This window comes from Silurus meridionalis, chromosome 12 (assembly GCF_014805685.1).
Source record: "Silurus meridionalis isolate SWU-2019-XX chromosome 12, ASM1480568v1, whole genome shotgun sequence".
NCBI classification, from domain to species: Eukaryota; Metazoa; Chordata; class Actinopteri; order Siluriformes; family Siluridae; genus Silurus; species Silurus meridionalis.
Window position 1 is genome coordinate 15,160,628 of NC_060895.1, and position 18,704 is coordinate 15,179,331.

The 18,704-nt window shown below is 38.9% G+C and overlaps 1 protein-coding gene across 3 annotated transcripts in view; it reads right to left on the reverse strand.

The window, feature by feature from the left end:
- Positions 1 to 18,704, reverse strand: part of fndc3a (fibronectin type III domain containing 3A) — a 62,415-nt gene that overhangs the window by 33,434 nt on the left and 10,277 nt on the right. For 2 of the 3 annotated variants that reach the window (XM_046862625.1, XM_046862621.1), the window contains exon 2: positions 15,749 to 15,878. In XM_046862625.1, the coding sequence (XP_046718581.1) occupies positions 15,749 to 15,862 (114 nt within the window). In that variant the 5' untranslated portion in view covers positions 15,863 to 15,878. Of the gene's footprint in view, positions 1 to 15,674; positions 15,879 to 18,704 lie in introns of those variants that run through there. The other variant, XM_046862624.1, reaches the window with a different exon arrangement.

Below are 18,704 nucleotides of genomic sequence, written 5' to 3' on the forward strand. Positions count from 1 at the left end.
AAAACCGGCCTTCATCTTCATCTACAGGTTGGCCAAAACTCACCAAATAATTTTGCGTTATAGACTATAGAATCCACCCGAACCTCTAGCAACAGCAAAACGTCTGTGAATGCACCGATTCAGAAGTTTGTACAGAGGCAACATTCAAAAAGTGGTATGATGTTTACATGTTAGACTTTAACCACATAACCACATCACCCCCCCCCAGGTCTAAACACCAGCCGCTCCACCCAGTAGCTTTAGTGCATGCCTGCATTAAATAACCAGCCATTTTCTTTTCTATAATAATACCTTTCTTTTAATAAATTTAGTAAATCATTAGTAGCATCATCAAAAGATATTTTGAAGCGCAGTGATTAAGATCTGATCAGAAGGTTCTGAGTTCAAATCCCAGCAACACCCAGTGGCCATTGTTGGGCCTTTCAGCAAGGCACTTATCCCCTTAACAACTACTCAGCTGTATAAATGAGATGAATGGATTTCGCTCTCGATACGGGTGTTTGCCAAATACCAAATCACGTCTGTCATGCAAACACCGACCAGTTATAGCATTAACATTATAACATCATGAGCGGTGAACTGAAAAACACTGGCTCTCTGCATCATAGCACCTGTTAGTGGGCCATATATTAGGCAGCAAGTGAACATTTAGTCCTCATAGTTGATGTTTAAGAAGCAGGAAAAATGGGCAAGCATATGGATTTGATATCTGATCAGTGTGCACTCGGTCATGGAACACTAGGAAATAAAGCAAATCAAAAATGTTAATAACAAAACACACACAGTTAGAAAGCGAGGTATACGTGAGCATCTGAGCTTCAAGTCCTGGTCTCGGTGGTCAAAATTATCAGAGCTGTGTTTAGAATGATTTTTGTTCCAGAGAACAGCTGCGTTTTGAATATTGTATTGACTGATAGAAGCTCGGAAGATTCAATAAGGAAATGAAATCCGACGGCTTAATAAACAAACCGAATTATTTTTTGCATTGGAGAGTACTAAAGTGCTAGTGGGTTGGAAGGAAGAGCAGCGTGTTCACATAGGATGTGTTTACGATGTAAGAAAATATGAGTTAACCTGTGATTGGCTGTCATCGCATGTACGCACACAAACCGACACACCCAGCACACCATCTTTTATCCTCCCCCCAACACGTTCGCTTCATTTGCAGAGGGACCTGCTGCACAGCTTCTATTAATACTATGATCGATGCGCAGGGAAAATGAGTTTGGGGGCCTTCTGCTGTGTTAAAGGACCGCCTCATTAGTAGCTGTGCTTTGGCACTAATCCAGTGGCTTCAGGAACGGTCAGTGACTGAGTGTTTAGGTGTGCATGGTCCTTCACTATCACACCCCACTGTCTCAGGCTTAGAAGGCACTTTCAAACAAGTCATAAATCCCATGGGTTGTGCGTCAGACAAACAGCAATGTGGCACAAAAAAAGGCTGGAAACATAGCTCATGATAACAACGGCACACAAAACCAAACGCTTCCAAGCAATTCCCTGCTGTACACGCCGTGTTTGCAAACCAGGGACGACCTTATTTTTCAAATGTATTAGATAACAGCAGTGTGTTTGAATCTGGGAAACCTGTCGTAGCAAGAAATGTATGTCTCTGCCTCTCCCCAGCCCTGTTCTGCTCTTTACCAGTGCTCTCGATGAGGATCTTGATTAATAGTAGGAAAACCTATTTAAATGGTGAACAATGATGTAAAGAAAAAAACAGGGTTCTCTCACCACCACTGAACAGACTACAGGGGGAAAAAACATATAAATAAAAAAATAAAAAAAACAATTATTGCAATAACTTTTCCACGCATGATGAAATTAAAATGTCATAAGATAAGAGGTTAAGATATTCTCCAGCATGAGTAATAGATGATTTGCTTATAGAGATTAGAGATGGGGACATGTAATTCCTTCTGTGGCGTCATGGGCTCAGTGAACTTGCTGGGAAGAAGCACAAGGCTGTCAGGGAGGGGGAAGCACGAGTGATTAGCGAACACGGCTGCAGTAGTCAGCGCTGGCTTTATTGCCCTGGAGATGGTGTTGCGTTCACATCTGTTAAAGGCTGACGTCTTTACCTCTTCTATGAGTCAAGGCTCAGGTTCCTCAGTATTTGTCCCTCTTTAATTGTTTACCAGTGAACCCTGTGGCCTCGCAGCCAAGTTACTGCGAAACTGTTGTGTGTGGATTTATTAAGAAGAGTTATGTAAATCTAGAAATAAAAAATAACATCAAAAAAGCCATTTCTCTTTAAAAAAAAAAAAAAAAACCCTACTGAAATATTAAGAATTCTGATGCTGTTGAAATAGTAGAGTTTCCCTGCTTATATTGTTGAGATAAAGAGTGACAGCTGATTTCTCCTTTCAGCAGAACAGAGGAAGTTGTGGAGAACATGCAGTGATGCATTTCCTCACACTTGCAGCGTTGTCTATAAAAAGGTAATGATCTAATGTAGTCACATGGAGCCATTTAACGAATCCGATGGCCAATTTTTTTTTAAACCTCATTCATCATGCCTTGTGGTTTCTCTGGACATCCCACAAATATTTCATGGTACTCCAATACTGCATCTGAAGCAAAGCTGTAACTTCCCTTCCTACGTCTGGTGAAAACCACCGAAAACACCCACTCGACATACCAGTTCCTTTCCTGTGTTGTCGTCGTCGTCGCCGTCATCTTTTGGCTGATCCCCCTTAGGGGTCACCACAGCGGGTCGCATCATCCATCTTCATACAACCCTGTCCTTTTACATCTGCCTCTTTCAAATCAACCACCTGCATGCGCTCTCTTAACACGTCCAAAAACCTCCTCCTCAGCCTCCCCCCTGCCTAGTGGCTCCATCCTCAGCATTCTTCTACCGATATATACCTCATGCTCCTCCTTTTCACATGACCAAACCACCTCAAGCAAGTGTCTCCAAGCTTGTCTCCAAAACATCCCACCTGTAATGGGGGGTGCCTAATAAATGAATAAACTCATTTCTAATCCTGTCCGTCCTCGTCACTCCCAATGAAAATTTAATCATATTTAAATCGGTACAGACGTCAAATCAACATGGCTGCTAACACAGTCATCAATGTAAAGCACATCTCATATACTTTCAAATTAGTTTATAACAATATTGACCTTAGATTGGGTAATTTAAAGGATCATATGCTGTACATGTCTAAACCTTTAACACTGAAAGCAAGTTCTTAATGTTAGTCAGCTAGCTTGGTTCCAACACGACTTTCTGAGCTGGAGATACTTCAGGTAACACTGCTACCATTCTACCATTTCACAGCAACAAACAGCAAAAATAAATAAATTGATAAGAGATGAGAGGGAATGGGTCTCAGGGTTTTTGTGTGAATTGTACACATATGGTATTTATTCTAACTCAATTCCCAATTGACACAAATGGTTTATTACGAGCACTAGTTCAGCAGATGGCATGGAAGTGTTCAGCAGTATAGCCATAATCATCTATGCTGTTGCTATTTACACCAACAAGCATTCCACTCAGTATTGGAGTTTCTTTGCTGAATTTGGTTACTCTTCTTGCTCAGGTACCATGAAAGCCGAAGCTGGGCATATGGGAGGAGATGAAAATAGAGCAGAGTAAAAATTGATTAAACACAGTCGTCACAGATGTCTTGATTAATGTCTGGCTCCAACTGCTTCTCTTATATCTCGTCAATAGCAGGTAAGCCGAGTGTGTCTTAGCTTTTAGAGGTTTCTCACGTTTTTCAGCAAATTTAAAAGGATTACCAGTTACAAAACTTGCAGCTAAATTTAAAGGCTCATTTATTCTCATCATCTATTACTATTAATTTCCTTGCAGTTTTTTTAATTGGTATTAGCTTCATTCGGAAATTTATTCACCATAAAACCCATAATCTAGTTTGGGTAAATTCCACATGACTTTCTATTGACTTTTTATTTAAAGCGACTATATAATATGCATCTCCATAACTGAGGCCGATGCAAACTACATCTAAAAAAAGAAGCCAACATAAATGATGCATATAAAGCGACTACCAATGCAATACCATTCACACCTATTCTGATGCAGTCTGATGCAATTTTGATTTGATTCAACGCAATACAATGCATTGGGGAAAATTATGCTACGCAGTTCAATATGGTAAATATTTCGTTTTTATCACTTTGGTTCGAACTGACAGCAAATCATAAATTTATTTAAGTGCCTTCTAATTTCTAATGCATGGCCCTTTCAGTGGCGAAGAAAAAAAAAAAAAATGTTTTTTGTTCTATCCCTAGGGAGCTGCAGCTCCACCTATGCCATGTTAATCTCTCAAGACACGCCTTGGCTCCAGTGGCGTTGCGATACAGTACAGACCAAAAGTTTAGACACACCTTCTCATTCAAAGAGTTTTCTTTATTTTCATGACTATGAAAATTGTAGATTCACACTGAAGGCATCAAAACTATGAATTAACACATGTGGAATTATATATGGAATTATATACATAACAAAAAAGTGTGAAACAACTGAAAAATGTCATATTCTAGGTTCTTCAAAGTAGCCACCTTTTGCTTAGATTACTGCTTTGCACACTCTTGGCATTCTCTTGATGCCTACTTTGAAGAACCTACAATATGACATATTTTCAGTTCACTTTTTTGTTATGTATATAATTCCATATATAATTCCACATGTGTTAATTCATAGTTTTGATGCCTTCAGTGTGACTCTACAATTTTCATAGTCATGAAAATAAAGAAAACTCTTTGAATGAGAAGGTGTGTCCAAACTTTTGGTCTGTACTGTATATATAATATATATAAACTTTTGGTCTGTACTGTATGTCATTAACGTAGCAGCAGTTGTGTGGAGAGAACACGCATGAGAAACAGTTTAGCAAGGAGAAATCAATCTACATATACCATATTGGTCACAAATTATTGCTCACTTAGCAGTAATAAAAGTATAGCGCATCTACTAATAATTATATATAAATAGTTTTTTGGTGCAAATATAAAAAAAAAAAATGAAGCACTGTTATACAAATGGCAACTTGTATCCAATGCACAAAAAAAAAAAATAATCTGAAATACCAATCGTATTTTATTACTCATGTCGATTAAGTCACCCTCTGATAACCTCCAGTGAGCTCCTCCTGTTTTCAGAGCTACAGTTATGTGATAAAGTGAAGCAAGCCGTTGCCAGAGATACAGATACTCCTACATTTGCATTTGTTGCTGAGCTGTGGCAAGTCACAGTGGACAAGTGTTATTAATGAGCGATGATTGGTAATAGGTCAGCTGCGCATTGCTTTAAGGCTTGAGAAAGAATACCATCTGGGCAGCCAGCCTACCTGGGATGTAGCTTTTTCTGATGGTGCACAACTAAACTGATGGGCTTTAGTGAGCATGAAGGATTTAAAAGTTACAACTGTTCAATTACATACTTAGGAAAAGATATTTAAAGATCTGTTTAAAGTGCCCAGCTCATGATTTATAGAGTTCCACTACACTGCAGAGCCTTTTTATTTTTAGCTTTGCATAGAATTTTTTCTTAAAAGGTCAATCTGTAAAGGCTTTGAGATCAAGGCCCTTAACCTTCAACTGCTCAATTGAATATATAAGATATTTGTAAGTTTGGATAAAAACATCTGTCAAATGCCATAAATTTAAAATGTACTGTAATGAATATGGTTTCAATGACAATAAAAGCCACTTGACATGATTTAAGACGTTGATACAGTACAGGACTACTATACACCATATTTGCAAAAGTATCACCTGGTCATTTATATAGTATGTGATTATTCCCTCCATTCTTCTGGGAACATGTTCCAAAAGTTGTAGATTTTGGTGTGTTCATCAGCCACAAGTGTGTTATGAAAGGCAGGTACTGATGTAGGTGAGGAGACCTGGGGTGCAGTCAGCATTTCAATTCATCCCAAAGGTGTTTATTAGGTGTCCATATGAGATCAGAGCTCTATAGCAGTCCATTTAAGATCTTCCTCTCCATGTAAACCATATCTTCAAGAAGCTCAGTATGCACAGGGGCATTGCCATACTGGAACAGGTTTGGGTTTAAAGGTTTAAGTGAATGCAAACTTATATTATAGCGCATCTAAAAAGACGTCCTATACATTTGAGTGCCTCCAGCATTGTGGTAACAGTTTGGAAAAGAACCACATGTAGAAGGAAAGGTCAGGTGTCTCAATACTTTTGGCAATATAGTATAGCTCTCAGACAATGAATCATATTAATGACATGCTCCTTACAATCAAAGTGAGAGTTGACAAGAGGCTTGATACACGATTAAACTCTCAGCAAAAAAATAATTATAGCATTATTTGACCTTACAGCTTGTGATACTGATAAGATAATCAATAACCCCACATGCTACAGAACTACTATGGAGGAAATTGAAGGATAATTAAAATGCCACTATATTCCACTTAATAAAGTCCATTAGCCATCTCAGCCAACTAAAATGCTTCAGGTATATCAACCAAAAAGGCAATAACAACTGTTCCAGTGGTTATTACTTGTACACATGGTTCATTGGTCATGTTGGTTAATGTAGTGAGCCTTGATTCCCTACCAATCCTCTCCCCAAACATTCAATAAATACTATGCAGCAATTATGTGAAAATTACTGAATGATTAATGAGGCATAATGTGTTTGCTTTATATCTGTAGTTTATTGTATCGGTTACTCGTATAAAGGTTGGAACTTTGTAAATCTAAAATAGGGGAAACAATTATCTTTGATGATCAATGATAAGTTTGTTGTTTAAAAGGCACTCAAACCACACATTCGTCCAAAAACTATGTTAAAATGTTGGCTAAAAGGACGGTGGATTACGACGTTCAAGTCTGTCAGTAGCATTTCTCGCTCGTCGCATTACAACCCGTTGGACAACATTTCACATTTGTGGCTGGATAATTTTGTTTTAATTATGTTATTCTCGCAAACATGCATTTGATTTACATTTGGAGCAATTAATGGCACTCCGAAGCAGAGCGATAAAAACCTAACCCTGACTTAAAAAGCAAAAATAACCTCGTTCAAGGGGTTTATGTACAGAATACAAATTTAGCTTTTCTACAACAGCAATATTGTGGAAACCAACATCTCCATTAAACAACTAGAGGTCGACTGATAAGGGTTTTTCCTCTGGCTGGTGTCTATGACGATATTTAGAAATTAAGGCATCCAATGACCGATATTTGATGCCGATTTTCTTTTTTCCACCTTCTAATCTAATTGAATCTAACAGTTAATTAATAAGACATGATACAAAAAAAATTGCTTCAATTAAACATATGCTGAATACCACGAGCCAAATACAAACTACTGCCACCTGCTGATATGGGAGAGTTATTTTCTCTCACGCAGGGGCATAACGTACACGCACGGTTTGTTGACTCACGTGCGCCCGCCTAATAATTGGCCTAATTTGCAGCACTATCGGCCGATGCCAATTAATTAAACAAATGCCAAAAATCAGCCCGATCAATCGGTCGACATCAATTAACAACATATTAAGGTGCAGCCTGGCGTATAACGCTAGGCCATGTGCATCCAACTGGGTTTATTTTTTAGCAGAAATACAGTAATAACCACACAGCCCACTTGGTGCCAGTGCTGAGAAGTGAGGTGAGGGTGGTTAGCAGTAAATGCAGAGCTCTGACAGGAGAGTATGAGAGCGTCACTGTGGGGAGTATTGACTTACACGACGATAGGCCCATGAAATCAATCTGACTGGAGGCGACCAGGAATGACTGTTCTCCAGACTGGCCTCTCTGATGTGTCTCCTAATGCAGAGACAGGGTGGGTGGTGGTGTAGGACTAATAAAGCTTCATGCTGTTTGATTCAGCTGCACCTACGGCATGGCTCACTTTTCAAAAGTACCATCACTTAAAAAAAAAAAAAAAAAAAAAAGGAGAAAATAAAGGTTCATATTTGGTAAAGGAATATGTTCTCATTCTAAAGCTTTAAGTCTATTAACTATAATCCATCTTAAATTGAGGCAAATATCCAATGGGCATGGTGAGAACCTGTAGATGGCGAGTACAATGATCCATGTGTCATATATATCCTCAGCTCAAGTTCTACTGGCTACAGGAGAACATTCAGATCTCACCCAGATCTATATCCACAGGAGACACCAAGATCTACTACAAGTCCCAAATCAGGTCAAGACAAACACAAAAGCCAAATTTTAGCCTGGATTTTGCAAGACATCATAAGAGCTCAATAGGAGCGGCCTGGTGCTACTGAAACCTATTATGCAAATGCAACCTTATCCTTTTGGTGTTATCAGCATGCTCCTGGTGACAAGAGTGAGAACTCGGCTCAGGCGCGGTGAATAGAAACTGCTGTTATTTGAGACACTTTGCTAGCCTTACAGAGAATTTTCTCAGCCATTACCATTTTCTCTCCCTTTATACGACACACGCACACCGAAAGAGAGCGGAATCCGCAGAGAGGACGCATTGCTATGGAAACGTTGCTTAGTTCAGCGGTGACCAGAGGGAGAAATGGCACTGGGTTAGGAGAAAGCCTAACAAGATTAATGTTTGCTTCTGACATTTTATGATTTGAGCAGGCACAGATCTGGCCATTACTCTGGTACTGTGGTAGGCTGTAATTTATGAATCCTGTGCTGCCTCTGAGCTACATTCATGCCTCCTCTGGTTGGCGTTCTGCAAAGATGCAGCATAATGGCCTTTGGTACAAGAAGGAAAATAGGGGTACAAACACACTGAATATTTGGCAGACGTTGATCCAAACATAATGTATGCAAAAACAAATGAGATGCTTTTGCTGTCTGCCTGCCAAAATAAAAGGCGGCTCAGCATCCTGTTTCACAGAAACCACAAAAAGACAGAATTGCGCTAGCCACACCTCACTAAATCCATATCTTCACAGGGTGGATACATTTTACTTGCTAGTTACCAAGAAAGCTAATTAGCTAGACTCAAAAGTGGTAGCACATGAGGACCTCTGGAGTTTGGCTAGTGTCTATTTTTTTGCCCCGTCAGCAGAATGCATCTTGGTAGATGTGTGTAGTGCAGCAGATTGGTGATAATATATGCCGGTTGAATGACAAAGTATGACCATTTCATAAGTGCCTTTTTTATTTATTTATTTAAACCAAGTCTTTTTTTGTAGGTTCAGTTACAAATGCAAAAAAAAAAAATAATAATAATAATAAAAAAAAAAAAAAAAAAAGATTTTTAGCTAAAATAAATCGCAAGTAGAATTTTTCTTTTTTTTTTTTTGCATTCGTAACTGAACCTACAAAAAAAGACTTGGTTTAAATTAAAAAAAAAAAAAAAAAAGGCACTTATTGGAAATGGTCATACTTTGTCATTCAACCGGCATATATAATCACCAATCCAGATCAAGTGGAAATCAAGCAAAGACGCAAAAACAACCCCAAAGTATAATGTTTCCATCTTTCTCCATTGGGGCGAAATCATAAAAATCTTCGACTGGTAGTGAAATCTGCTTGGCCAGATCTTCTGATTTGTCCAGCCCTTTATCAGAAAACATGCTGCTCTTTCACCCCTTCACACACCACCCCCGCTCGAGCACTTTCTCAGGAGAAAAAAAGCTGAAGAGCTGCATGTGCCCCAATGGTCCCTGTTTTTTTTTTTTGTTTTGTTACATGGCTCATGATGTTTGTGTACTTCGTCTCAGCACCTGTTAGGCATCAGTCCGAGAAAACAGAAGCAAAAAACGTCAGGAAGTCACCCGTAACATGCAAAAATATTATTTAATAAGTGAACAAAGCATACCAGAAATAATAATAATAAAAAAATCCAGGATGTTCATGACTTATGATGGAGATGTGCTCTGATGACTCTATCATAACTTAGAAATATCATCAAGTCAAGACAAAGCCTAGCCGACTCAGGAGTCTTAAATCATCATACATCAGCATGAAGTAATATTCTGCAATTTGTTAATAATTGAACAAAGTAGAGTATATAATTTTGCTAAACAAAGCAATTCTCTAGTTAAATGTAAAAACTGTACAGTCTATATGTTCGTCTGGCGACGATGATAAAAAGCAAATGAGCTAAAAAAAATTTAAATAAATCAGGGTTCAAAAAAACAAAAACACAGAAAAAATATGCACTTTAACACAGGGACAACTGAACTCTGTTGACCCCTGACGAGATAAAAACATCTCACAAGGCAGGAGATGCGCACATCCTGGCAGTGTCCCAAAGTAATTCAAATAAAATTTAAATGCGGTGAAAATTTTTATTATTTTTACACATTTTTCAAATCGCTCTCATCATATTAAGATTGAAATTTTCTAACTCGGGGACTACCTGTACATTAATTATTAATCCAGTACATTCAAGCTGCAGGGCAGACAGTAAAACTCATCTGGAATAAGGTGCAGTTCAGTCTCAGCATTCTCTTCCCCAACTTGCTGTGAGGGTACTAGAGGCTACAACAGAGTCTGAGGAAGGACTGTCTAACTAGAATGATACTTTTTACACTGCATATGGAATTTGCCCAATCGTTTTTTTTTCAACAATTACAAAGGAATAGTAGTAGTAGTGCTCTGGGAAACCCTAACATTTGAACAAAGTTTCGGCTGAGAGTCGGCTGATTGCTAACACAGAAGGACAATGGCCTTATGGCTGAACAAAAGAGCAATGCAGTAGTTCAACCAATGGGTTTCAATTCCCATGAGAATGTTCTTCCGAGGACAAAGACACAATTTTCAGTCCATGTGAACTTTATGCTCTCAAAAAATATCGCAAAAATTTTGGACTTTCCACAGAGGGTCAGAATTCTTCAAGTATTTGTGTTCGTTTATGACATTTGACCTCAAACACTCCATCACTTTCATATATAAAGATGTAGTCCTTAAACACCTTGCAAGCTGAGTTATATTCGGTGCTATTTGTAAATTTAAAGGAGGACTAATATAAACTGCCAAACAGGATAAACATGAACAGTGTGGTATTGCAGGACAGGGGTGTATTGGTACCTCATTGTAGCATGTAGCATAAGCTTTACTACTGGCTGTATATGCAGGATTCCCTTCTTTTCCCAACTCAGCATCAGTGTATGTTCCCAAGTTGCATAGCTATTAACCATTTACATTTTACAGCTACACATTCGGATTTCCTCATCTGTACAATAGTGTCCTCATCCAGATAAGCACATTCATATCCAACTGAATAGTGGACACAGTAAGATACTGTCTCTATGGAGCTGTAGGCCAATCAGCAAGGTGTGTACACAGTGGAAGGTATATGAAAATGTTAATCTGCAGTATGTTGAAGCTCTGAAGGCATTTTGTCCGACTGTATCCATAACACAGAAAATATACTTTATGTTAATTATTATCATACGATCATTAACAATCATTAACAAAAGTTGAGAACGTCAATGCCAATGCCTTTCTCACGCTGTGGAAAAATGCTGAATAAGTGTTTACACAATTTTAAGTTCCTTATTCAGCCTTAGGACGATACTGACCGCGATATTTAATACAGATATATCTGTAAGAATAACGTGGTCAAGAACGGTCGGACTACAGTCACAACAGAAAGCTGTGAATGAAAAACAGCTTACTGAATGTGCTGATGTCTATTCTAATCACAAGGACCTCTGCTCACGACACTCAGCATGAAGAAATACAGTATATGGACAAACGCATGTGGACACCTGACAATCAGATTCTTTTTGAACATTCCAAAAATTCCATAATTATTCTGCCTTTGCTGTTATAATAAACTGGGAAGATGTTCCACTAGATATTAGAGTGAGCTCATTTAGCCACAGGAGCTTCACTAAAGACAGACACTAATGTACACGGAGTACAATGAGGCCTGGGGTGCAATTCATCCCAAAGTTGTTCAACATGATTGGGACCAGATCTCTATAGCAGGCAAATCAAGATCCTCTCCTTCAACCCATGTAAACTGTGTCTTCATAGAGCTTGGCGTCGTCATGCTGGAAGTGGTTTGGGTCGCGTAGTTCAATGCTACAGCATCCAAAGACATGCGACTCCAACTTTGTGGTAACAGTTTAGGCAAGAATCACATGGCTGGAAAAAGTGTCCCATTACTTTTGTCCATATATTGTATTTCACAATTACAAAACTGGGCAGAAGTCAGACTGGGGTAGGCCTAGAGGAACAGACTTTGCATGACAAATCAAATTTTCCATTCTTTGTACACAGTATTGTAAGGCCAATATTAACCTCGTCAGAAAGCAATTATAGACGAACGTGCCTGGTGCTTTATGGGGTCTGGTCACTGTTAAACTGGCCTTATTCTCCCCCCCAGGGATTTTTTTGTACCTTTTGTATGCATCTTCTGCCCTGTTGAATGTGCAGGTTATATACAGTCAATTCCCCTTTAATTTAATGTCCAAAGTACAGAAATGAAGTCTCTCACCTCCTCAGCTGTACGCTCTCCTCAAACAAACCAGCTTTCAAGGCTTTAACTTTCACGCTATCATATCTTTGAGTCTCTGCTGTAACTCATGCAGGTCGTAGTACGTGTCAGTGCAGCGCATTCTGGAAATATGGACTCAATATTTGTATGTCTATACTATTTCTGCACACATTTCTCTTATTAAACACTAAAGTCACTGCATTCGCAATGTCCTCCTTTGACATCCGCAGCACTTAAGTTCATGAAAATCTCATGGGAATAACGAACATGGAGCGAAAACTCCCAAAAGTCCCAGTTTATTTCTAAATAAGCGTGGTTAACATGTTTTGGGGTGGAGTTCTCCTTCAACAATAAAGAACAGAGATGTTAATTAAAGATTGTACACCTTCATAAGCAATGTAATCTTTGGCAAGAACAAAAACAGGAATGACTATAAATGAAACCGTTCATTTAACTTCCTAAGTAGGCAATTAAACATTAATTTTTTTTTTACTGGTGACAAAAGCAGCCAGTCACCTAAATCATGATCGCATGCAGTTTCATCCGAGACTTTTGAATGAAGCACATGAAGATAACGGCAGCAAAATGTCAGGCTTCATTTGAATGAAAATGATTTTTATTTGCTTAGACAGATAGGTTGCGGATGCAGGGACACTAAAGACTTCAAACGGATGATGTTCGGTAGGCTTAACCCATGTGGTTTCCAACATAATCGTCTATGAAGCAGGTTGCCATAGTAATTGAGCTAGATATTTAACCTCTTTCGTGACGCCATTAAGCCCAGGTTAAACCCAAAGCTGTCTCGCTATCCTAAGCTTTGTGATACACCTTTCAAGCAGCAAGCGTGGGGTTCGGGCTGCACTAAGGGTTGCGGAATGGCCAAGCTTGCAACGGGTTATAAAATCCAAACACGGCTTTTACGTCTATTGCAACAGCCATTGCCGTTCACAAGAAATATAAATCGTGCCTCCTCGTAACAGTGTTAGGTTAGATGTGGTTCTTAACACCTCCAAAAGGTACACCTATAAAATTATAACATTTCAAGGAAGTGTACAAATCAAAGTAATAAAAAAACGTAAAAGGGCACGGAACAGGGCTGATGGGTAGAGCCTTGCAAGACAAAAGAAATTAAGAAATGGTTGTGATCTCTACAAGCTTTACAAGTGGGTTAAACAGCTGGGTACCTCGGCCATCAGGTAAATAATAGTCAACAGTCTGAATAATCTGGGTCAAAATCTGCTGCATACAAACAGGCAAGCAGAGAGTGAAAAGAGGAGTGCAGAAGAAAAGGGGGGGCAATGAATGGAAAATGTGAATGGCGTCATGCATATTCCACTTGGTTTTTGTAAAAGAGTTTTAACGATGCTGCTAGGCAGTGACTCCTGCGCAACACTGATATCTGGCCTCACTAGTTTCCACTCTAATCTGTCTGAAGAGTAATGGACCAGTGGTGCGTTAATACCAAGCAGCACACTGGGCAACAAGTGCGTCGGTGGAGGGTGGTGGCTGAGTGAGTGTGTAGCTGGAAAAGGTCACGGAAATGAGCTCTGCTAGTATACCATTTTCTCAGCCAGTCTGTCAACAAACATGCCACACAAACCCAATCAACATACACACACTTTAAATAGATCCATGTGCGAGAACTCTCCACTTAATCGTACCCTGATTGGGACCACGAGATATCTCGCTCTCTGACACACACTCACCTTGTCGAAACCATTAGTGGACAACATGCAGCATAGTTCACAGCTGGAGAGGGACCCTTGACTGAGATTTGAAGAGGAGGGCACGATGCCACATACTTCACACCACAAATTTACTTGGTGTGACTTCCGCTAGATATTTTATATTTCAACGCCAGAGGAGTCCTTCCTGCTCGGACTAGTGAAGGGTAATCACTATTCTAATCCTGTGGTAAATGTATGAGGTGCAACCTTTTACAATCAGCACCACATAGATAGCATACACGTCCTTTACCCCTGACGCAAACAGTAAAGAAGGGGGATAAGTGGAATTAACCAAAATGAAGTCAGTGCTTTTAACAGGCGGAAAGATTTATGAATGAGTCGAGCAGCAAGTGATAAAATTAACAGAGGGGAAGGAAGATGATGAGGTAATGATAATGAGAACAGAGAGAAGAAGAACATGATAGGATTTGCATGTTCAAGCTATTTTCGTGTCCAGTGAAAAAACTGATTGAACAGAACTCAAGTAGAACGACAAAGAAATTGATCGTTTCTTATAAAGTGGGAAAACTAGTATGAATGTAAAAGCGCCATCAATCCGTCTTGGTTTCATTCAGTGCCTTGCTTATGACACTGCTCACTACCAGGCCAAGGCTGTGACGCACTGCGTCTCTGGGACCATGAAGCTGCCTTTGTGACGAAGAACATTCACAATAATGCCGGCCAAAACATTTTCAACATTTGATAATAAACGCTGATATCTGAAGGCTTTAAATCCTCTTTCTAATCATCACCACTGTGTGATGCACAGGGCGTAGGGTTCATGTTATAATAACCGGGTCTAAAAATATCAATTACCATTTAAAAACATATAAGCTCCAGTGTACATAAAGGAATAATTCCTTATAATTGTTTTGTTTGCACATCCTTGTATGTACGTTTGCACATCCTTATGTATGCATGTGCTGAGCAGATAAAACAAAATGTTGCTGCATTATGATTTAGAGATACAGGTAGTCTTCTACTTACAATGAAGATAAGTTACGACGACCCGAGCGCAAGTCAAAAATATCGTAAGTCGAAGATGGTGCAATGACTGACAGTCGTTCCTGCGTCATGCTGATTTATAATTTTCTGCTCTAAACGGATCACTTTCCTTTTCTTTTTTTTTTTTTTACATATTTATACTAATTTTGTCATATCGCTATCGTTATTGTAAGATAGAAAAATCGTAAGTCGAACCATGGTAACTCGGGGACTACCTGTGTATGCTTAGAAGTACATAAAGAAAGGTTTTAAAGTTCTGGGAGATCATAGCCAGGCAAAGAAGGGTTAAAGTATGACTGAAGTAAAAAATCTGATCTAAAAATGAAGACAGAAATTCAATTTAATTAGTACTATCAAAACATTGGTATGTAAATGCGGTAAACGGCTGATCATGTGTGACTGTGACACTGTAACAATCTATTATTTACTATCTTTTCTATTTAAAAGAGGACCAAAAAGTTATAGTCTAGCATTGGTGGAAAATGTAGAACTTGTGGAACAAATGTACAATTCCTCAAACAATAATGTAACATGAGAACCTGAGGATGAAACATGCTGAACTCAAACGGAGTCATTAATCATATCATCTGCAGTCAGACCCTGGCATGCCTACTTGTTGGGCCCCATCTCCGTTGACCATGCTAGGTGGAGGTGGTTGTGGTGTGAGGAGTGCCAGATCTGCGCTGATTAACTGGCCGGACTCCAGTGGAGGGGGGTGTTCAGCCATGACTCCCACATTCAACCTAGAGGAGGCAAAGAATGCACAAAAGTCAAGTCAGTTGTTTAGTCAGATGTAAAAGACGTCAGAGCAACTGAATAACGAAACAGTGATGTTGAAATGGTGGGAATTTTTGAGGTGTTTTAATCCTGGTGAATATTCTCCCCGTCTGTATTCTACAATTCAAGTCCAGTGTGCCTTTCACTTGAAGTAATTAAAGGACCCCTAAAGGTGTGAAACACCTAATCGACACTGATTACATGTTAACAGCCTTCCCCTTTAGAAATAATGCACTGAAGAGTCACAAATAGGCAAACAAAAACAGTCACATGACTGAGTTTCCAAATACACCAAGGTAAAAACGCAGAAAATAAACCTAGCGTCTGTGATTATATTTAATCCTAGTCATAGCAAAAAGAATAAATAGAAGCATTCAAACTCTAACCGTGTCAAACCCTTTTCACGATAGTTCATTTACCTTCCTGAGGTCAACCGAGGTAAAACACTGAATAAGCGGCACGTCAAACGTCACGTGTTATTCTTTACCCGGTGCACATTTTTAACACAGCTGCGTGTAGTAACAGAGCCTAATTTTAGCCCGACTCATTGTATTTAAGTACCGAGCTGCCTGGGTGACGTGAAACAGCACAAAGAAATCTCTTTTATTCTCCCCGTCACATTCCTACCACCACAACCACCACACGCATTCAGCGTAATGCAAATAAAAGCCCATCAGCCACAGCATGGATCCGATGACTACAAAGCATTAGTGCTCATGCACGCGCACACACACTCCTGTGCTCCCTGTGATTGATCAGACTTGCAGTGAATCATAGGCAGGGAGCTAATAAGTAGGAAATGGCGTGCGTCCTTGAAGCTAATTAGTGTCTGGCGCATGCGTTAAAGGAGCTGATCAGCTTAATCAGCCAGCCCCATGCTTAAGTGTCATAAGAATGGATTCGACTAAAAGCCTATTTTTGGACTACTTTTGCATGGGGAGGTGGGGTAATGTAATAATTACCTACGTATCTCTGGGAAATTTAGTTCCGTCCAAATCAATCAAGACTGTGATTTTCTAAGTGATTGCATCTGAAAAGATTACACCGCATTCTACCGCCTGTAAAATGAGCAGGAGAAATAATTCAAGGTAATATATGAACTGATCGAACCGGCATATTAACAAAACATCTTTTAAGGGAAAAAGAGTTTTCCGCTTTCCTCTCAGTATGGACACTTCCAGGAAAATCTATTGTTTCCTGCCAAAACAAAACCAAGTTTAAAACACACTAAACAATAAAACATTAATGTTTATAAAGACTTGTTATAGACGTGACCCTTTTAGGGGGTAAGTTATGAGGTTCCTAAGACGGGCAACAACGTTCCAAATATGTCCCACTAATTTTGGTCATAATAATGCTTTACAAGCTTCTAATTAACATCCACACACAGTGAAGACGCTCGCATTGTTGTTATTTATGCAGAGTACGTCCAATGCAAACCAGCAACATTCTTCAGAAATATTTAAATTATAAAAGACTTGATTTAGCTAATTGCTTTTCATTAGCCACAAAGTTTAGAGCTCTCAGGAAATCCACATCAGTCGAGAGAAAAAAAGTACACAGAAAGAACAAAGGTCTTAAAAAATGCCTTGTCAGCTCTATTATCAGTGAATCAGCTGTAAGAATATAATTGAGAAGTGTGTAGGCGAGTGTGTTCGTAGATCTAAACACGCTTAGCCCTTTATCAGATGCTTTTATATCCGAGGCAACTTACAAATAAAGCAAAATACAAACAAAACACAAAGATGTGAAATGAGCTAATGGTGAGATATCCACCACATGATCATAGACATCTGCAGGATGGATGCAGGAAAGAAAAAAAAAAACAAAGAAGAATAGGAATCAGCGCAACTACACAAATGCACCATGCAGACACAACAGAAATCTGCTGTTTTATGAACATAATCTACAATGGGGTGCTGTGTAATTACTATTGCCACCCTAAATGCGATAAATTTCCTGCAACAGCTAATTTCAAAGTTTGATTTTATTCCTTACACTACAGAGAATTTCCTAACATGTGCATTTTTTTCATTTAATTAAAGAAGTTCAAGCAGTCTAAACATCTGTGAATGTTACATTTATTGTTTAATTAATAAGTAGTTTATTCCTGTTATTACTTTCACTATAGCAGCTGTAAGAAGTCTTTCCTTGCCAGCCTCTCCTTTTCCTCTATCAAGACAGAACACTACCACAAAACCATCCTGAAGCCATCTTTTTACCCCAAAGCCATCAAGTACACCAAGAAACACCATCAGTGAATGCTTAGAACTTTTGCACTACACATGTTTATACACTACGTCGTATTTATGCATTCCAACACAATCTATATAATGACTTTGAAAGTGCAGTACCATAATATTAACACAGATCACTAATGTTTACATTTTTAAAACTTATATATATAATTTTAATTATATATATATATATATATTTTTGCACAATATGGACTGAAACTTGTACCCTGTGCAATGAAAGATAGATAGATTTCTTTATTATCTATCCATCCATCCATCCAGTGGTGGATAATGTACCATTACAAAGCACTGACACTGGAGATTCCTTCTATTAATATATATATGTACAGGTAGTTCCCAACTTACGATGGAGATGCGTCCTGTTGACCCCACCGTAGCTTGAAAAAAGACTTAAGTCAAGAGATAGCCTAGCCTACCCAGAAGTCTTAAAGAAAGATCAGTATGGGGTAGTATACTGTACTTTGTTAATTTAACATATAACAGTACATCATTTACCAAAACAGAGAAATTTTCAGTATCACACTATCAACTATA